Source organism: Stomoxys calcitrans, chromosome 2 (assembly GCF_963082655.1).
Source record: "Stomoxys calcitrans chromosome 2, idStoCalc2.1, whole genome shotgun sequence".
In the NCBI taxonomy this organism is placed as follows: Eukaryota; Metazoa; Arthropoda; class Insecta; order Diptera; family Muscidae; genus Stomoxys; species Stomoxys calcitrans.
In genome coordinates, this window is record NC_081553.1 from 238,369,090 (window position 1) to 238,390,366 (window position 21,277).

The following is a 21,277-nucleotide window of genomic DNA, read 5'->3' on the forward strand; positions in this document are numbered from 1 at the left end:
TCGAAGATATTCTGCGTACATAAAAATCTCCATTCCTGTAAAGGGTGATGAGTAGAGAGACCCGATCGAAATCTATTAAAAGAAGTAGACCAGAAGGTTTTGATTTGAATAACTCTATAGTTGCGGTTGAGAGGAAGAGAGTGAGAAAAGGTCGTACCAACCTCGATATGGCGGGAGAAGGCGGTGAGCCGAATGGGCAAATTACTGATTTGTCAGGATCCATAAACTCCGCAAACGATGATGCAGGCACAGCTTCCGCTATTAATACTCCGACGTTTCCAGGAGACGTACTGAGGCGGCAAAGAGTCCTTGAGAATAATGTTCACACAGTTCAAGGCCAGATGGGTGATATGAGAAAAGCAATTGAGGAATTATCGAAAACTATCAACCAATTGAAAGAACTTACCATCAATCAGACGCGAGATCGTTCAGTATCCGATTCCGGTTTATCAGGTTCTAATTGTAATGGTCAGGCTGGCAGTTCAAGTTCGACGACAGTAAACAACAACGGTTTAGGGCCAGGCACATCGGTTTTGGTGAATCGTAATTGGGATAATTCGAAAGTCCGGATCGATAAGTTAGGCTTGAAGTTTGATGCCAGTTCACAAGGTCTGGGCGTTGAGGAATTCGTTTACCGCCTGGAGTATTTTCAGGAACAATATGGTATACCTTGGTCTGAGATCATTCGAGATTTTCCACTTATAGTTTCTGGGCCAGCAGAGTCCTGGTATTGGTTATCACAGAAGACTAACAAGTATAGAGATTGGCCACAGTTGAAGCATTGTCTATTGAATCAATATCAATCTTCGAGATCGAATTTTGAAATTTTGACCGAATTAGCTCAAAGGAAACAACAGATGCACGAGACTATAGATATGTTTTTCCAGAATATGGGTCAGATTAGGGCCAAATTAGTCCAACCGATATCAGAGTATGATATGATTAAAATCATGAAAAAGAATATAAAAGAGAGCATTGGCAGAATTATATACCCAATACAAGTTTCATCAGTGGAGCAATTGAGAATAGAATGTAACGAGGCAGAGAAAAATTTTCCAAGACGCGACATGCGAAACATTCCTCCACCATCCCGTCCCATAAGGCAAATCAATGAGGTTTTTGTAGGATGTCCTTCCGAAAGTGATTATGAGAATCCAGATTATGAAGAAATATCGGCTATACAGTACAATCGTCAGGCAAGGGCACCTCTTAAGTGTTGGAATTGCCAGAAGACTGGGCATTCCTTTCGCGATTGTGATTCCACAACAAGAGCTTTATTTTGTTATAAGTGCGGCAGGCCAGGTACGGTTACTCCAAGATGTCCAACTTGTCTACAGGGAAACCTGAACAAGGGCGTGGAGAATGTCGGGGGGCCACGTCCACCACCGAGTTCCCCCACTTTCGAGGAATAAGAGCAAAAGAAGCTCAGAACTCAATTACTTTAGAACCAGACAAATCAGAGAATGAATATGAACCATGGATGAGACATTATTTACCAATGAGTATCCGCCAGCAAAATTATGATAAAGTGCGATCTAAGATTTTCGGAAAGGACAGTATCGAGATGGGTGAAAAACCCGTACCTAAGGTCCGAATTAAATTCAACGAGAAGAAGAAGAAATTTAAAGCTATTTTAGATTCCATTAGGAAGCTCGTCCAAGGGAAAGATCCAAGGGTTTATGCCGATGTCGAGGTGGAGGGAGTACCAATGAAAGGACTATTAGATACTGGTGCCACGGTTAGTGTACTCGGTAATGGTTGTAGAGAGCTTATAGAGAATTTGAATTGTAGTTTTAAGGAAATATATTCAAATGTTAGAACCGCCGGGGGTGGGGAACATAGGATTTTGGGAAAAGTAACCTTAGATGTAGTATATAAGGGTATGAAACGTAATTTAGATTTATATCTATGCCCCGATTTAGATCAAGAGCTATACTTAGGAATTGATTTTTGGAAGATATACCAATTGGCTCCGGATATAATAAAAGTTGATGGGATCGATATTGAGAATGTCCAGAAAGATCTACTAGATGGGGATGATGAATACAAGTTGAACCCCCATGTTCTTGAGGAAAGGCAACAACAGAAATTGGATGAAGTTATATCGGAATTCAATACTTTTGAGGAGAAAGGACTGGGCCACACCAATCTGGAAAGACATTCAATTAAGCTTATAGAAGGCGCTGAGCCATTTAAAGATAGACATTATCCAATGTCACCAGCTGTGCAGGCTTTGGTATACGAAGAGGTTGATACCATGCTTAGGTTGAACGTCATCGAAGAGAGCAACAGTCCGTGGAATAACCGAACTACAATAGTTCGAAAACCAGGAAAAAATCGATTCTGCCTGGATGCCAGGAAACTTAATAAGCTCACAGTGAAGGATGCATATCCACTTCAGAACATCGATGGCATCCTGAGCAGAATCGATGAGACCCAATATATCAGTAGCGTTGACTTAAAATATGCCTTCTGGCAGATCGAGCTGGACGAGGAAAGTAAGCAATACACAGCGTTCACGGTGCCAGGACGACCCCTTTATCAATTTCGGGTCATGCCCTTCGGGCTATGTAATGCGGCCCAACGTCTGTGCAGGCTTATGGACCGAGTCATACCTCAACGCCTAAAGGAGAACGTGTTTATTTATTTAGACGATTTATTGGTTATCTCCAGCGATTTGGACGAGCACATACGTCTATTGAGGGAAGTCGCCAGATGCCTTAAGGAGGCTAATTTGACTATTGGCATGAAGAAATCTCGTTTTTGTTTTAAGGAATTGAAATATTTAGGTTTCATCATCGGTAATGGTGTTCTGAGAACCGATCCCGACAAGGTGGCGGCCATAAGAACGATAAGGATTCCAAAAACCCCCAGGGAGGTGAGAAGCTTTTTAGGAACAGCTGGGTGGTACAGGAGATTTATTAAGAACTTCGCGACTATATCGGCTCCGTTAACGGAGGCCCTGAGAAAGTCAAGGAAATTCGAGTTGACCAATTTGGCAGTTAAGGCCTTTGAGGATTTGAAAAGGGCATTGACGTCTGCTCCTGTTCTACGCCACCCAGACTTCTCAAAGAGGTTTTATATTCAGTGCGATGCCTCGGAATACGGTATTGGGGCTGTTCTTTTTCAATTGAGTGGAGCTAACGAAGAACACCCCATAGCGTTTTACTCCCAAAAGCTGAATGCATGTCAACGCAACTACAGCGTAACGGAGAAGGAGTGTTTAGCGGCGGTAATGGCTGTCAAGAGATTTAGGCCATATGTGGAAATGATGCCATTTACCGTCATAACAGACCACGCTAGCCTGAAGTGGTTGATGACCCTCAAGGATTTGAGTGGCAGGCTTGCGCGTTGGTCACTCCAGCTCCAGCCGTACGATTTTGAGATTGAACACCGAAAGGGTGCCGAGAACGTGGTTGCGGACATGTTGTCCAGATCTCCTCAGGTTGTTACGGTTGAAGAGTTGTCCAAATATGATTTACTGGAGGTCGAATCGGAGGAATTCCGGAGCGAAGAATACCTCGACCTGATAAAAACTGTCACTGACAACGGAGATAAGTTGCCGGACCTTAAAATTCGTGATGGTCTAATTTTCAAAAAGACGTGTTTTGACCAGGAGCTTGAGGATGAAAATAAGTGGAAATTGTGGGTTCCGTCGACTGTTACGAGAGGAATTATACAAAGAGCTCATGATTCACCCACTAGTGCCCATGGCGGTATCACTAAGACCATTGAAAGGGTCAAGAGGTTCTATTATTGGCCAAAAATGACCACACAAATAAAACATTATGTGGCGAATTGTCAAGTTTGTCGAGAGAGTAAACCGTGCAATAAGATACTGCGGCCAGAGATTGGGCAGGAGGCTGTAACGGATCGCCCATTTCAAAAATTATATATAGATTTTTTGGGAAAATATCCGCGTTCGAAGAAAGGAAACGCATACATATTCATAGTTATGGATCATTTTTCCAAATTTACCTTCTTAAAGGCCATGCGAGAGGCCACGGCTAATAATGTTATCGAATTTTTGGTAAAAGAGATATTTAATAAATTCGGAGTTCCAGAACTAATTCATAGCGATAACGGAGCTCAGTTTGTTTCCAAAAGTTTCCAGGATCTAATGGAGAGGTATAAGATACGACATATGCGAACCGCGGTTTATTCTCCGCAATCAAACGCCTCTGAGCGAGTCAACCAGTCCGTGATAGCGGCCATAAGGGCTTACTTAGAGGGCGATCATCGTGATTGGGACCAGTATTTATCCGAAATTGAATGCGCCCTACGAACATCCGTTCATTCCTCCACTGGAGTTACTCCGTTCTTTTCATTGTTTGGATATCATATGTATTCCAGTGGCCTTGATTATCAGCTGGCTAGGAAGCTAGGTTCCATGACGGACCATGAACTCCAGCAGTTGCAGAGACCTGAGAAACTCGAATTGATTCGGGAAAAAGTCAAGCAGAGAATACATGAGGCGTATCAACGAAGTTCGACCCGATATAATAGGCGTGCACGTACTATTAAGTTTCTACCGGGACAAGAGGTGTACAGACGAAATACTGTTTTATCAGATTTTGCAAAAGACCGAAACGCGAAACTTTGCAAGAAATTCTTGAAATGCCGGATATTGAGACCCGTGGGAAATAACATGTACGAGCTGGAGACCTTGCACGGGAGGTTTATAGGTGTATATCACGTCAAGGATATTCAGATATAGTGCAATATAGATTTTAGAAAACTGTGATTATTAGTGCAATATTAGGATAATGCAAATTAGTGATTAAGTTCATGTTTGTTGGTTTGTATTCGTCCTAATATGTAATCACGTTCTATACTATAGTGCAATATAACTCCTTTCTGTGATATATACCGAAGTACCTGATTTTTGTTTGACCATCCGCATAATTATACATATCTTGTGATTTTACTTTTGGTAATTATATTGACCGATCCGTAATTATACCCATCTTTTTTGTAACTTTACATGTGTCATTTAGTGATAATTTACTAAATCTTTTATCACGGTGTTCGGCCAGTTTCTAGACCGCTTCAAATTCTTATTATTTTTTTTTTATATGAGAACTCACCCTGATTGGGATAATTATTCGAGCCTTTATGGCCTTCGTCATAGATGTTTTGAGGACTACACGTCTGAAAATAGAAAGGACACAAAGTAAATTCCTTATGAGGTGGGCTCCGACTGATGTACTTCCCTAATAGATATCGTGAGGCCCGGCTTTTTAATATCAGGGTTGTGGGAGTTCCCCACGTTCATGGACATTATTTGGTCATGAGTTCAGGGCCCGCACACCAGTCCTTTCATCGGATCCTCGAAAGCCCAGGTGTTTTGTTGCGGGACAATATTTTTCGTCTCACAATAGGGCAAAGAAAAATTTGGCGTAGGTCTCCCCTGGTATGAGGCCTTTTCGCCTACGTGGCGGCCTCAGGACCACGAATTATCTCCAGCTCCTATTGTTGGATTTGCTGGAGGAGCTGGAGAGATCTCCTGGGCACACGCGGACGGCAACCAGGCTTGTATCGTGCTATGGTTTGCCATGCACAGGCTGTTGTTGTTTTTTGTGTTCTTTGTTATGCATTCGTATGCCTGAGCCGCCAAAGGGATTTGGGGATGTAAGTTTTGTATTTCCACATTTTCAGCTGCACGGAGCAGGAAAAGGTCGGGAGATCCAAGACAACATCTGGCCATTCCATTAATGCGACTCAGGGTGCCCACGGAATGATTCGCGATTTAATCCCACTGCCTGAAGAAAACGTGGAGTGAGTATGGGGATGCAAGTTGTGGGTTTCTAGGATAGTTTCTCCCCGTGGGAGAAGAAACCACCTGGAAACTCACAACTGCATCTTGCCGATTCACTATCACGGTTCAGGGTGCCTCGAGGATTTTATTTTTATTAATTTTTTTTGTGGGTTTACTCCTTTTATCCTTTTAATTCTGCTGGTGTTTCTTGCTGCGTGCTGTCGGTGGGGAATGTGGTTTCTAATGAACAGCTGTTTTGTCGATTGACAGCTATCGCCGGATCGCGTTGCCAATACTGCCCACCGAATTACACTGGCCGAAATTGTTGTTGCCATCGTACTACCAGATAACGCAGTTTTCCTTCAAAATCTGCGGTTTTGAAATTGAGCGGAGATTTTGCGAAAAGGAAAAACGCGTAGAGTGGCACAAATGAGAGACGAGAAATTAAAGATGGCCACTGGAAGGTAAAAGGCCTGTTTTGTTGGGGAATTTGAGTGAAAGCAAGGTAATAAAAGGAGGTATTCGGGGAATTTTCCCGAATAGTTTGGTTCAGTTATTGGCGTCATTGCATATACATTTTATTATTTTTCTGTGTTTTTTTTTTGTGGTTATTGCGAAGTAAGCCCGTGTATTTATTTGAATAAGCAAGTGGGAAAATTGTTAAATTACCTTGTTCTTGTTTTTAGTTATTTTTGATAAAATTTTAACTTCTAATTGTGGCGGAAAAACGGTCGTGCTTCTGTTTCTTATATTTTTTTTTGTTGTCCAATACACGAAGTAAGTTATGATTGTGCCATAGATTGTGCCTAAGGGCTTTTACCAGTTATGTTCTTTTATATAGGACACAACGCCTCCTGGACGTCAGGAGGCTGGTATTTTTCTTCCCGTACTGATAATGAATTAATGAAGTATCTTGGGAAACGGTCTTCTAATAGCCGACCGTGCCGTCCTGTTCCACCAGTTGCATCACAAACAGGAAATTGGACCAAATTTCCCAACACGAATCATAAAAAGGTAGGACGTGTAGTCTCTAATTGAATTTTACCCGCCAAATACACCCGAAATAATTAAAAAGTAAGGGAGAGACGACAAATCCTCCAGTCTTGGATTGGTGACTCTTTTTGTGTCACCCAGTTGAGGTTAGGCTCCCTCTGGCGTCCAGGCCGGATGTTTATTTAACCATATCGAGAGGATAAAACAACCAAAGAGGTGTCAGGGCGATATACGATTTTGTGCATTTTTACGATATACGATATGGGCATATTAATGACCCCTAAACAAGAAATCTGAACCGGAAATATCATATGTATTTCCAAGCGACATAAATGATTTTTGCTGCCGTTTTCAACATTTGGATTATCTATATTTTTTATTATTTTTTGTAAATATTGATTTGACATTTTAGTTTTATTGTTTTTTTTTAAGACCTCCATGTATTTTTTTTATATTTCATATTATTTTTATTATATTTTATTTCTTTTTATATGTTAATTTGTAGGTCTCATTAACAGTTTTTTGTGTTCCTAAGCTGTGATAGGAGTTGCAAAGTAAATTCAATAATTCTTAGACCGAATCATAACTAGACCTTTTCCTTGGCTAATTGAGCTCATTTAGGTAGGGGTTTTGTCTAGGTATAATATTTTTTTTGGTAGTATTTTATTATGAGGAAAACTAGCCTTTATTAAGACAGTCTTTGCATATCCTAATTTTTTTGTTCGATTGTGAAATCATTTCGGTTATACACAGGTCTTGCGGACCGTTCGTTTAATTGTATGACAATTTTTGCTAATATTAAATAATTGTTGTGTTTTGATAATTTTCCTTTTTTTTGTTTTATTAGATTTGTTTTGACACTACATAAATATAATAGGCTAGATTTTTTTTTTAAAGACCAAATCTTTTATTATTAATAAAATTATGTATTTTTGATTGTTTATTGTGCAAACCAAAGATGGTGTGGTAATTGTCTTTTCGAAAGGAGGTTTAACGTGAGGTAAGTGGTGTGGTGTGAGCGGGTTTTCGGGGCCATGATAATAGGAGGGGAATCCTCATGGCCATGGTGGGGTGGGCGACTGGGGGCCAACATCTGCCTCCCACTCAAGTGAATCTGTTTGTTGTGATTTTTGTTCGTTTTATGTTAGGACTTCTTATTGATTGCTGCGTACCTTGGGCCGAAATGACGGGTTGGGACCGCCCAGGAGAAAACGGCGAGAGCTAGTCGAGGCGCTAAGTCATTTCTAGGCCGCATAGAGGGACACGTAACAAAATATAATAATCAATGTAATTTAATTAACAGATATTCATGAAATATAGTATCTCCTAATGAGGTTGGAATAAAACCACAAAAACGTTGAGAAGACTACGATGAAATAACTTTGTTTTATTGAATCAGCCCATAAGAATAACTCTAGCATATTAAGTTTTATTTAACCAAAATGTGCGTTTCAGAAGTGTTTCGAGGATTGAAAAAAAGGAAAAATTGGAAAAATATCTGAGGATTACTTAGAAAGGAATAAGATGAATGTATAAATAAATACTTTTTAAAAGAATTAAAAATAACGGTTATTTTTGATCAGATTTCGTATACTTTGTTGGGCCTCAGATCATTACTTCGACGAGTAACAAACGGAAGGACGATGTTAGTATGATGTGGGATGAGTTAAAACGGAAGGACGATGCTACTTTAAAGAGGACAAAATAATTATTGATGACATGGTTAGCCATGCCAAACTATTTGAGGACATCGCCAATACGTCCCTCCAACCAGGCCTGAAACACTGGGTCGTGAATTATCTGTCTGGTCACCAATCATTTGTGAAATTTGGGGATAAGACGTCGAAGCACTGTAGAGTGAAACAGGGAGTTCACCAAGGCGGGGTGATATCTCCGGCACTGCTTAACTTCTACCTACCCTCAATTGCACCCCCCGCAGACCGCATTTAGATCGTATCATATGCGTACGATTGTACCATAATGATATCAGGATCCCAACCCATTGATGACATTTGCGATAGGTTGAACATCTACTTCAACGAATTTGCCTCTCATTTCACTATAAGATATTTAAAGATATCTGCCACCAAATCTTCAGCCACATCATGTGTCCCAAAATACTTAGTGTCACATTTGATAGCTCTTACACATTCTCCCCACATGCCACAATTTTTGCGATAAACTCAAGAAGTAGAAACAAGTGACTTACACTTGCCGGCAGCACTTAGGCTGCTAACAAAGAAACCTTGTTGACCACGTACAGAGCAATTGGCCAGTCTGTGGTAAGTTATGCAGCGCCAGTGTGGTATCGTCAGCTCAGTGAGCATGAGGTTCAGCGCTACAAGAGAGAATCTCTATATCAAGCGGGTCTAAACAACATTCATGCAGACACGGTGCCAGATGTGGTGAATGTGGTGTTTGGAGAACGACCACCTCCCATTGCACCTGAAGAAATTTACCTTCCCAGCAAACCAGAGTAGTTCTAGCTCAATTACGATCCAGCAGATGCAGCCGCCTCAACTCCTACAGAGCAAGGATCGATGGCAACGTGCAGAATGTATGTCTCGATTATGACCAGGGACCACACGGCACACGTCACCAGTTTAATTGCCCAGCCAGACCCAGATCTCTCTGGACGCACCCCATCTTAGACGCAGGGTTCCTGGATCCGAATGCTCAAAGGAATCAAGCGGACAAAAGATAGAACACAACACATATTTTTATTTTAATTGGCTATGACAGAATATTTCTTCCACTAGCCGAACGTAGAATAGCGTTCCAAGCGCTTCGATCTTCTGCGCTCATTCTAAAACCTCTGACACCAAGTTTCGAGGTGTCTCCCACAACTTGATTTTCGAGAAGGAGAGTCTCAGTGAGGAGTCAGGTGGCACTGGCTCTTAATTAAATACTGAGTGCCAATGATACTCGAGATGACAAGGCGAGTTATTTGCGCCTTCAAATAACCAATGGCCAACATCATCGTCTGTTCCCAGGTTAGGGGCGGCTGTCGGCGAGCGTCGGATCTTGGAGCTAGCGGCTCGCTACAACGAGGGATACATGCAATCCCACAAACCCATGCGGTTGGGGTGCTGGGCCAGTAACCCGCAAAGGAGTAGAACACAACACATCAACAGCGAATCTACAGGGCACCCCTACCCAATACCCGAGTTTCTTTGGGATCAATTAAAAATTAATTGAAAATTTCAATCATTTTTTTAATTGGATCGTTAAAAAATTAATTGAAATATTCAATAATTTTTTTAATTGAATATGCAATTTTTTTTTTAATTGAACATTTTTTCAATTACCTTTTTACAAACGGTAATGAATATTATCATTTTCGTAATTGAAAAGACTTTTATTTTTTCTGTGTACATCATATTTTTTTCATAATAAACCAAAGGACATGTTTTTACTGTGATCTTTACTCAAAATAAAAAGGGGACTCAACCAACATTTTAAATTAAAAAATCATGTGGAGCACGGATAATAGAGGTAAATCAGGGTAAATAGAGGTCCAAAGCACAGCAGGACGGCTAACAAGTATAATCGAGGTTCAACTGTACTCAAAGCGAATATGGCTACAACAACATCGTTCTACGAAACGAGATGTGAGTTGTGACCAAATATGAAGATGAGCAATTATGCTCTGCATTTGGTGAGTGGATGTTGTCCTTTGCAATTTGCATAAAACCAAATGTTTTTTTTTTTTTGTATTTATTGTTGAATATTTAGTTGCTCCTTTAAGAACAAAATATGTTTGTATACACAAAATAAACATATTTAAAAATCAAAACAGAAAATAATTTTCTTTACTAGTAGTTAGTGCAAGAAGCTCACACTATTGTTCAACAGAAACATCAGCTCTGATGGTGTAGAAGGTGGTTTTGAATACGTCATTCGTATCCCGCCGAAGGCCGAAGGGAAATTCTTGCAATGCATAAATCAACACTTAAATATCTAAGAAATATTAATATGAATTATAATGTATAGTAATTATAATTAATAACTGTGAATAACAATAATACATTTCCATGTGTGTCCTGCAAAAACGTTTGTATGACGCAAAGCAAAAGAGAAGTTGTGGTGGTACTTATTGTATATAAAATTTGGAGTTTGTTCAAACTTATCTATGTTCGCTAAAAGATTCGTATCGTTTGGTATATGATTTCTTGACAAAACACATACAAATGTAGTATAAAAATGTAAATTAATTGAGGCTTCCGCTTTTTAAAGCAAGTGATGTTTGGAATAACGATTGAATTTAATTCGATTTAGCAGAAAATGGACTAGAAGAACCGACAGATGGTGGTGTTGGCGTAGCAGCGCTCCGTATGCCATCTCCCTCGCAAACATATTTACCTAACAAGGTGAATTCAAGGAAAGAATTGTTACAGATTAATGAAAGCATATCTTGCATGTCATATTTACCGGATACAAAACGTTTTTTCACCAAGGAAACCCTATAGCCAGCTCCTTGCAATTCGAATTCAATGCCTGACAGCGTAGTGCCTTCACAGTTGAACTGTGTGCTCAATAGGGTTGGAGTCGATGGACCATCGCCTAGTTCCAAACGAGCTCTGAGTGTTCCGACCCCACCGTCTTGAGAGTTCTGTGATATATCGGTAAAATTCCAAACCAAGCGATTCGATTCTCCCAACCTAAATAAATGTAAGAAGAGCGATTATGTTGAGTCTCTTGAAGGTCCTCGTTGCCACTTTAGCCATTAATCGCTAGAGCAGCACTTTCATCGTTGAAAAATGTTCTTTTGTGAGTAAATCGAACGTACCAAGCTGAATGCGGTTTAGATTGCACATTGCGCACAGCGCCATTTACCGGGACTGAGAGTGTAACGTTTAGCAAAGGACACGCTGCAACCATGGCATGGTTATTATACTTGTAGTCAACTTTCAACGCTGTAAAAGTCGGTTCACATTTCCAATAGGTCACCAGCTGAAATGGGCATGAACTAGCTCCTGGTTTCGTACGAACTTGATATTTTAAAATGTCCACATTAAAATAAGACGCCGTGGGATTGTGCTCAGCTTGCCGTCGCAGCAATGCTGTTAACGCAGACATGTTGAATTCTAGCATTGTACTAAATGAGCTAGACTGGTTTTTGTCACTGTGTGTGTAAACATGAGCATAAGTTAGTAATAACATTAAAACTCATTGTGATTACAAACTTTGTTTACTTACACTTGTACTAATTTACTATTTGGTATAAAATTTTCTAAATTGTGAACATTTTTAATACGAAAACCCAATTTGGCTGGGTTGGGATTATTGGCTAAAAGACCAGCAATTCCCGCAGGGAATGAAAGCATCATGTCGCCAGATATTTTTACTTGACAACGGGACTCATCACTGCCCCTAAAAAGAGAATGATATAGGAAGCAGCTTGATATGAAGAACTAGTAAATTTTTTTGTTTACAAACCTGAAGTAGGCATGAATTATCTCATGGAATGCTACTGCTAAAGGTACAGTATCGGATATACCTATAGTAAGCGGTGATGGACCTCTTGACGAACCAATTCCACCAATCGCTGTTCGAAACTCCAACGAGCCTATACTATCTGCTCGGTTCATAACATTAATGGGGGCGGGGCTTATACGACCTCTTGACCCAACCACCATTTCGGAACGTCTGGAAGGGGGGCGAGGAATGGCAATACTGCTTCCAGTAACTGATGTAGGTGTAGGTATTTGACGACCGTGGCTTTTCCCAAAATTTGCAGAAGCAGGAGCCGAACTACTAACCTCGCCTAGCTCTGAGAAGATGTCTCCCAAATCAGCATATCTGTGAACAACGGCGCAGATATTTACAATGTTCCCGAATACCATGTATGTTATACTCACCTTGAGTTGTGGGTCATCGACAAAGTTGGACTCTGCAAAGGCGCATATGGATGTACAGCAGCTGTAGGCGTGGACGCATTTGAAATCTCAGGCGATTGCTGCCGTGACGGTAGCCTAGATTGCTGTTGCAGCTGTTGGCTGTGCTGCTTAAAAATTTAAATGCGAAACAACAAGTAAGTATCTTACATCTCATGGGGTATCGAATTCAGTGAACTTACAGTGAATATTCCGGTTGGTGAAAGGGAAATATTTTCTACAGTAGCCCTAAGTTCATCAACGCTGGCAGACATTGGTGCCTGCCCATTATTAAGCGGCTTTATCTTCACATGAATACGTTTTTCTGGTCTGTCGTTATCTGAATCCGAGTCCGAGTCGGAGTAAAAGCCTGCTATAAACGTTATGTGTGATTTAATTCATTATCAAGAAGTGACATTTAGTCCACCTTCAGTTTACCATTTTCATTATTTTCCTCCCAAGCAACTTCCTTGGGCGGCTGTATACTGTAACCGTCTTCATCGACCTCGTTACCCTCACTCGTCTGTCCCACAGCTGGCGACAAACTAGTGCTGTTTTTCGTGCGGCTTAAATCTACTTCCGCGCTGTTCGATATTCCAGCTATAATCGATGTTGAGGCTGCGGCCGATGCTCCAGCGGAGTCCACACTACCTCCACCTGAGTTCGATGAAATTGCCAGCGCACCAGCACTACTTCCACTAGAGTTGTGGGTCTTTAATTTGTTTTCCTCATATTCGCCACAGTTACTTCCTTTGTCCACACTAGAACGAAAAGCAACATTAGTAAAACTTTATATCCGGCATTGCGAGCTTCTAACCTGTGAGTTCTCTCTTCCTGAATATTGTCGGCCATTTCGCCATCTTTCTTTTTCTTTGACTTCTTAGTTTTCGCCTTATCGCGCCGACTTCGTAGAATCCCCGACACTGCGTTCAAACATACAACTCAGAATTAATTATTATGTAATGAAGGCATCCACAGTATGTTTGTTATGGATTTTTTTCGAAATGGTGTGACATACATATATCTCGCTTACGTGAAGGAAACACGAAAAAATATTTTTTTACAAATTTATGCGGATACACACAATATGACACATTTCCTTCACATAAACGACTTCCATGTTCGTTTGATATTATATAACGTTGCTTAGAGAGTTAGTATGGACAGGTAAAGGGTGAGTCTGAACTCAAACACCAACTCTATATACACGCATTCAAAGGATAGTCTTTAAAACAAGCATCGATTTTGAGTCTAAAACCTTATGTCTGAGACCAAATAACAAAGCACAAGAGTATTCCATGATATGTAGATAGATAGTAAATTAGAAATTCTATACTATTGTGGAATCATAGGCATACCCTGGGAATTCGACGTGAATATATTCAATAAAGATGTTGTACGTCTTTGATTTGTAACCAATACTGAAGAAGAAGGAGGTGTAATATTCGTGGTAGTAGAGTTTTTGCTCTTTGTTATAGGTTGTGGTGGAGAACACTGATGATGTTTTATTGCAGTCAGTGGACCGTCTGCGTTCGCTCTAACTTTTGATTCGCGACTATTCGACGATGTCGGAGTTGAGTCTCCCGCAGGATCTACCATTAAAGTATCTCGTTCCACTATGCATGTACACATGAAAGGAGGCAGTCGTTATTCAAATGAGTTATTCAAACTAAATATATACTATGAAAATTATAAGTTGGTAGCAAAACGATATTTGTGAAAGAGTGTGTGCTTAAATAAATACCACAGTGGCGGCTTCTATCTCATTTCGCCTGCAATTTTATATTTGAGTAAAAATCCATTTAGAAGTTTAATAAATGTGGGATGTTATAATAAAAGCCGGTCAGTTGATGGATATTTCAAAAAAAAAAAAAAAAAGTAAGGAAAAAATTTACAAATATGGTATAGATTAATCAGTTTAAATTCGAGTCCGTGAGTTACCACATAGAGAATTTGGTTTATTTGGCTTGGCCCTCGACATCTTTGTCCGAATTTGGTGAAATCTATATATACAGTGGTAGTTTCGAAAAATCTACTTTTTATTGAAATCAAATGATAAAACCATTATTTTTCATTAGTATCAAAATTGTTACGATTAAGAATATATATATATATATATAATAAAATATAGGAAAAAAGTTACTTGGAAGCTGCCATGCGGATCACTACATGACAGCTTCATTCGTTTTTATGCAGGATATTGATCGAAATCATGTCCCTAGAGGAATTAAACCCCGGGTTTTCTACTAAAAACACAGATTTATTGGCCTGACCCTCTCAGATCATCGCAATAAAACTCATTAAAAAACAATCGTAAGATGTCGAAATAGCTTTGGGGAGGACAAAAAGTTTAAATACTGATGAGTTATTCCAAAATGTACAAGGATTTTGGCGTAATATCTACCAGGTTAGCTAAAAATTTTAGTTTCAAGCTTAAACCCAAGTTGAAGAGCATGAAAGGGTTACCCAACTATATATTAGGCTTAACTGAGCCCTAGGAACAACCAGAAAAACCCAATATAAGTTAGACAAATTATGCCCTTTATACATGAAAAACATAAGTGTCCCTAATTAGTTGTCCAGTCACAATTTGACGGAGTAACTCAACTACTTTTTTGCTTTATTTTCTTTTATATACATCTTCCTGATCATAACATATGGGATTACTAATGACAAATGCTTTTTTATCATTTAAATTCATTAAAAAGAAATATTTTCTAAATTTATCGCGGTGTTCCTAATTTTTATGGCCACCTCTTTCCTTAAAATGGTTACATATACCAATCACTCACAATATTCGTGAGTGCTCGGCACGGGATAACTGTGAGCAACACACAGGCTGGAAAGTTGAGGTCCGATCTGTGTGGTGTTCATTGCTGTTACGAGAAGCTTTACTGCGAGCTATCAGGCGCGTGCACTGGTTGCCGATAGTGGAATGCACCATACGGAGTACCTTCAACGGCAGTCGCGGACAATCAACGACCTCGAGCGGAGAATCTCAGTGAGAGGCCGGGCAGCACCAGCTCTTGCACAAAAACTGAGTGCCTATGATGCTCGGTATGACAAGGCGGGTTATTGGCGCCTTTAAATAACCATTGGCCACTTTTTTCTCGCGGCGAACGGTCCTTTGTACCGGAACGTGCTTGCTCATTTACAGGAGCTTGACGAGGATCCTCTACAGGAAAAAGTGGCTCAAGTGAAATTTATTTGAGAGTACAAAAAAATCGGATATACACTTGTGGCGGCCAGCATGGGATGACTTTGAGCACCACATGCGTTGGACCTCTAAGTTTCTAGTTGTGTTGTGTTCACCGCCATTACGAGAAGCTCAGCTGAAAGCTACCAAGCGCCTCCACAGTTTGCGGATAGAAGAGCGCTCCGTAAATGGAGTAGCTGCAACTGCAGGGCAATCAGCTCTATCAAGTAGAGAGTTTCAGTATTAAGGCAGCCGGCACCGGCTCCGGCTTTGTTTAATACGGAGTTATTGGCGTAATTAAATAACCCTTGACTATAATGTCCACTGGCGATCGGTCTTATGACCCGGAATAAGCTTGCTTATCTCGCTACATCCACATGTAAAAATGTGGCTGCAACAACAACAACAATTCCAAGACCAAATGTTTGGGGAGCAACTCCACCTCCAAAACACCACCCAAATCGGACATGTACCATGGCAAAATGGTGTTCAAACGAAAGCTATTTAGCAGAAGATACACACTTTCGTTATAGAGTCTCTAGTGTCCACCTCATTCCCAAGCATGAGTTAGTTAGTTTGCGACAATGAAAATATGGAGCTCAAAAGAAAAGTATTTGGGTGTACGAATTTGACGGCTACATTCGAAGCGATATGTCAGAGGGGTCGTCCCACACCCGGGTCTGAACAACATTCATGCAGACACGGTAGCAGACGCGTTAATTGGCTACCGGGTGAATGTAGTCCTTGGAGAACGACCACCACCCATTGCACCCGATGAAATCGACCTCCCCCGGCAAACCAGAGTGGTTCTGGCTCAATTACGTTCCGGCAGATGCAGCCGCCTCAATTCCCACAGAGCTAGGATTGATGCCGACGTGCAAGATGTATGTCCCGATTGTAACCAGGGACCGCACGATACACGTCACCTGTTTAACTGCCCGGCCAGACCCAGATCCCTGTGGACGCACCCCATCCTAGTCGTGGAGTTCCTGGGTCTTGACACTCAACAGAATCAAGCAGACGAAAGATAGTACACAATAAACTGCTACAACAACAACAACACCCAAAAATTCCCGAACAGCACATTACGCACCATTGGAATACGGGACTAAAATAAGAGGTATTTGGGACTTACGCACCAATTTTCTACTATATGCTTCTAGGCCTATCTAGGTATCCAATCCCAAAATTTTTTCGAAATATTAAAAGCGTTTTAAAATTTTCCCCAAAACACGACATTATTTGATGAGAAAAATTAACATAACTATTTGTCCGTTTGATCTCAATGAAAACCGAACCGGGATACCTCTAACCTAACTTGAGTTAGAATTTTATATGACATTAATGGGATAACATAATACGGTTGTATTTCGATCCATCTAAGTACAAGAGTTTTTTATTTTTGATAAATATCGGCCATAAAAGAATTTTTCATTTAGTAGCGTTGATTTGAAGCGAAATAAGCCGTTGGCCACTGTGCATCTAACTTTAAAGAAACTTTAAATTAGTGTTGAAATGTTATTTTTTCCAAAGAATAAAGTTGGTGTTTTGAGTGATTTTTACAAATGGAAATAGATGGTGGTGATAGGTCGTTCATACCATATCTTTCACTTGTCCCGCTATTGTTGAGATATTGGTAAGGTATAAAGGTATGCTACTCGTAGTTAGTAAAACAAGTTAGAAAAGACAAAAGACAAGTTTGGAAAGACTAAGCTAACCTATCATTTGTCATGAACAAAATGAAATCGATGGTATGAACGCTGTGAAGGATTTATGCTTAATATTTAAACGTTTACATAGGAATCACGCTTTAAACACGTATATGTTTTTATCTACATATAATGGAAGATGATGATAAATAATAAAAGATGTGAAATAAAAACGGTGCACTACAAAAAGTAACAGAATGAGAATTCCGTTGTCAAAAATGAACCTTGGGTATTATTTTCCTGCTGTGATTGAAGCTCTGATTTAAGAGAATTTTTGTTGATGGTTGTGGTAGTTGTGCCAGTAGTGGTTGAACTTGTAATACAACAACTTTCCGTACCGAAATTTCCACTACCACTAGTGACAGATGCAGGCATCCCAGCACTTTGTTGCTGGGGTTTGCTCGCGCTGTTGGAAGAGAACCAATTTCGAAAATTACTTTTAACGCCAGTAGCAACTGGATTGGCGGAAGTGCATTCGGGTGACGTGGGTCGTGATAAGGGTTTGGTATTTTTAGCTTCAGATGTTGATTCTTCGGCATTTGCGAAACCGCCGCTACCACTAGTCAGACTACCCGTTGACATGCCTTCAGCAGCACGTTGTTCCGTCGTGTACGCACTGGTCCCGCGATTTATGCTGGTAACCGAGTTTGAATTTGAAGTTATTGATGGTTGATTAAGGCGAACATTCGAAGTGGCTAACATTTGTTGATTTATTGATAGTGGAATGAACTCAAGTTCTGGCATTTCTAGAAATATAGTCATTTCGTTTAAATATTCCAATCTATGGATTAATCCTAACAAACCTGGCTTCTCTAGGCCTGTATATTTGTTCAATACAAATTGTTCCAGCAATTTGTCAACGGTCATGTCTAGGAATTGGCGTTTAAAATCTGAGTGCACCTGCGGAAGAAAAGCGGAGTATTATAAAAAACATATCCCAAAATATTTACAATTCAAACGAACTTGGCCAACCATGTCATGATTGTTTTGCAACAACTCCAAATATGTCGAAAGAAACTCCTTCATTTGCCGCAAATGAACTTCTTCGATTTCTTGAAAACGCTAAATAATTATATGGAGAAAAACAAAGAACAAATAGTTATGGTCATAGATTACGAAGACAAAATAGCCTCAAAACTTACTTTGCAGGTTTGAGTCATTCGACGTTCGAATTCGTTTTTGATAGGGTTATGCTTATCTAGTAATAGCTTATACTCTTCTTGTAGTTTTCGCAACTTCGTTTCTAATTTCTCGATGTCTTTTTGCGAAGCATTGTCCTTGCGCAGTTTCTCCAGCTCTTGCACTTTGCCACTGTAAAGGTCTTTGGCCTTTTGAACCTCGGATGTTGAAGTTTGAATAGCCTTTACACACTCCAATGTTTGAGCCTCATCTTCCTTTACAGCTTTTTGTTTCTTATGCAGTTCATCGGCATATTTTGCTACATCTTTTACTAGCTCGCTCAATTTCTGCACCATTTGCATGTGCAAGGTAGATAACTTCTCAGCCGATGTCCTTAATATTGTCCATATTGGTGCAAAAGTGCTGTTTAATGTTCCTGTACTAGCCTTGTGGGCTAACTTGGACATCAATTTGGAATTTTGTTCTTCTATATTTGATTTTTCCCGGAAAAAATCGGAAAGTTCTTTGCTAGCTTGCAACCCAAACTTCATGTTATGGTAGAGAACATCAAATCCGTTGTTTTTTTCCCCCTAAAGTAAATGCAGCGGCTGTTGTCAAGATAATTCCTCGAGATAATTCTAATATACACTTACCCAAAAGTAGTCATTAAAATCAACTGTCATCTTGATTGTTTAATATTTGCAAACCTCGCCGAGTTCTGTGGCCCAAAAAGTGCTCGGAATTAAATATCACTTTTTAAATAAACAACTAGCATCGGTTACCGACGTGATGTAAACAAGCATTTTAGGAAACTTGTTTTGATTTTAATCCTTGGCTAAAATAAAAAATATAGAAATATTTATTCAAAAATTGTGACAAAAGAATGTCAACAAACTATCAAAAAGATTTTATGATGAACACAATTGGAACACCTTAAGATATTGTGATCCCATCGACGTACACTAGTTGTCAATTCAACCTTCAAATTTACCTTGTTATTAAACATTTGATTTTTTGATTTATTAAACATTTGACTTTCAACGATTAGCTCTTATGTAATCTATGCGCGCAGTTGCTAAGCAGTGGTCAAAACGAATGGGCAAAAAAAAATCCTAAGTAAAACTTTTTTTATATTTGATAAACTTTTCAAAGTCATCTACACTCAATTTTAAAGAAAATTTGCAATGAAATGCATAAAATCGAAATTGTTCGATGTTGATCTAGTTTTGTTTCTGCTGCAACTTTTGTATAGTTGGTGATTTTTTATCTTACTGACCTTAGATTTTCCAAGCTAAAAAAACAACAAGAAATATGGCCCAACGTTTCGTCACTTTTTGGCGACTTCATCAGGTTAACTCGTCTATTTAACACAAAAGGCAAACAAACACAATAATTAAAATATTTTCTTTAAGACGCGTTACATACGTTGAATTAGACATGAAATACAATAAACATGATTTAATAGCTAATATATCAGTTGTATTACAATATTTCAATTTCAAATTGGCGGTTATGAAGAAGACAATTCTTTTTGGTTCATCGTTCGTGCAATGTTTTGCTGTATTCTTAAGCTTTCTATCATCAATCTCTCTTGTTCTTTGCGCTCTTTTGCTGTGTGTCGAATGGTAGCAAAGTTGTAGGGATAGTAAAAATATGACGTTAAGTGTGGTGAATAATTTTCGAGTAGCCCAGGGGCTAGTAAGATTTTTGACAGATCAGGAAATTTTAACGTTTCATTGAGCAAAGTCCCATGTCAGTAATTGTAAATTCATTTGCGTTTTGGTAACCAAGTTGTGTTCGGCATAAATTAGCCGCCTATATTCGTCACTAAATCCCATGGCAGCCGGTTGTACGTACCGGATTGACCCGATGGATTTCTTCATCGGCAAGGGCTGCCTCCTCAGTGTTTAACACACTGCTACAACAACAACAACTAAATTTAAACGACTTATTTGGCATAAAATGACTAAACTTATTGTTTATTATCATTGGCAACGGGATTCTATTTACCAATAATGGACAAACGTACAGTTTTGTGTTTATAGTTTATTGAAATGATGGCGCCGCCGTTTAGTGATTTTTCTATAACGGTGTCAATAGTTTGTTTACCTGGCATGAGTTTCGTTCATCATTTTCATGTAAACAACTTCATATCCATATCTCCATATATTCTCCAAATATTCATTACGCAAATAATCATCTTGTTTACTTTTGATTTTTGGTAAACGTCAAAATTTGTCAGTGTTAGAAAAAATTGTCGATTGGCACAGCAAAGTGAGATTTTTTTCTCACCAGTGTAAAAAATAACACCCTACGTAATTTTTACATTTCACCATACGAGATTGCTATTATTCGAAACACGCTCATTGTCTAAAATTGTTATGTTGTCAAAGTGTGGTGAGTGGCCTGTACTCAGAGTGTTGTGCTAGTGTTGCTTTTTGTTTTCAATGTCTGCCTTATGTTCTCCCATCCTTATTTATGCTCAGTGGTTTTTTGTTGTTCCAATGTATATTTTGTAGCAGTCGTCGTTGTTTTCCCTTTACTTTTTTTTCTATTCGTACTTTTATATTTGTAAATATTGTATTGAGTTTGGTTCGTAAGCTTGCTATGCTGGATTTACTTAGAT

At 39.5% G+C, this 21,277-nt stretch overlaps 1 protein-coding gene across 1 annotated transcript in view; it reads right to left on the minus strand.

Moving 5' to 3' along the window:
* Positions 1-10,712: 10,712 nt before the first annotated feature.
* The window catches only part of LOC106087837 (F-BAR domain only protein 2), a 32,977-nt gene continuing 22,412 nt past the window's right edge, over positions 10,713-21,277 (minus strand). Inside the window, exons 2-16 of the mRNA XM_013253021.2 lie at positions 19,305-19,486; positions 18,675-19,241; positions 18,496-18,594; positions 18,336-18,432; positions 17,757-18,278; positions 13,986-14,243; positions 13,445-13,550; positions 13,066-13,388; positions 12,831-13,000; positions 12,613-12,758; positions 12,191-12,553; positions 11,951-12,124; positions 11,541-11,876; positions 11,183-11,412; positions 10,713-11,113 (exon numbers count right to left, since the gene is read on the minus strand). Coding sequence (XP_013108475.1) covers positions 11,016-11,113; positions 11,183-11,412; positions 11,541-11,876; positions 11,951-12,124; positions 12,191-12,553; positions 12,613-12,758; positions 12,831-13,000; positions 13,066-13,388; positions 13,445-13,550; positions 13,986-14,243; positions 17,757-18,278; positions 18,336-18,432; positions 18,496-18,594; positions 18,675-19,241; positions 19,305-19,334 — 3,519 coding nt within the window. The 5' untranslated portion in view covers positions 19,335-19,486 and the 3' untranslated portion in view covers positions 10,713-11,015. The remainder of the gene's footprint in view (positions 11,114-11,182; positions 11,413-11,540; positions 11,877-11,950; positions 12,125-12,190; positions 12,554-12,612; positions 12,759-12,830; positions 13,001-13,065; positions 13,389-13,444; positions 13,551-13,985; positions 14,244-17,756; positions 18,279-18,335; positions 18,433-18,495; positions 18,595-18,674; positions 19,242-19,304; positions 19,487-21,277) is intronic.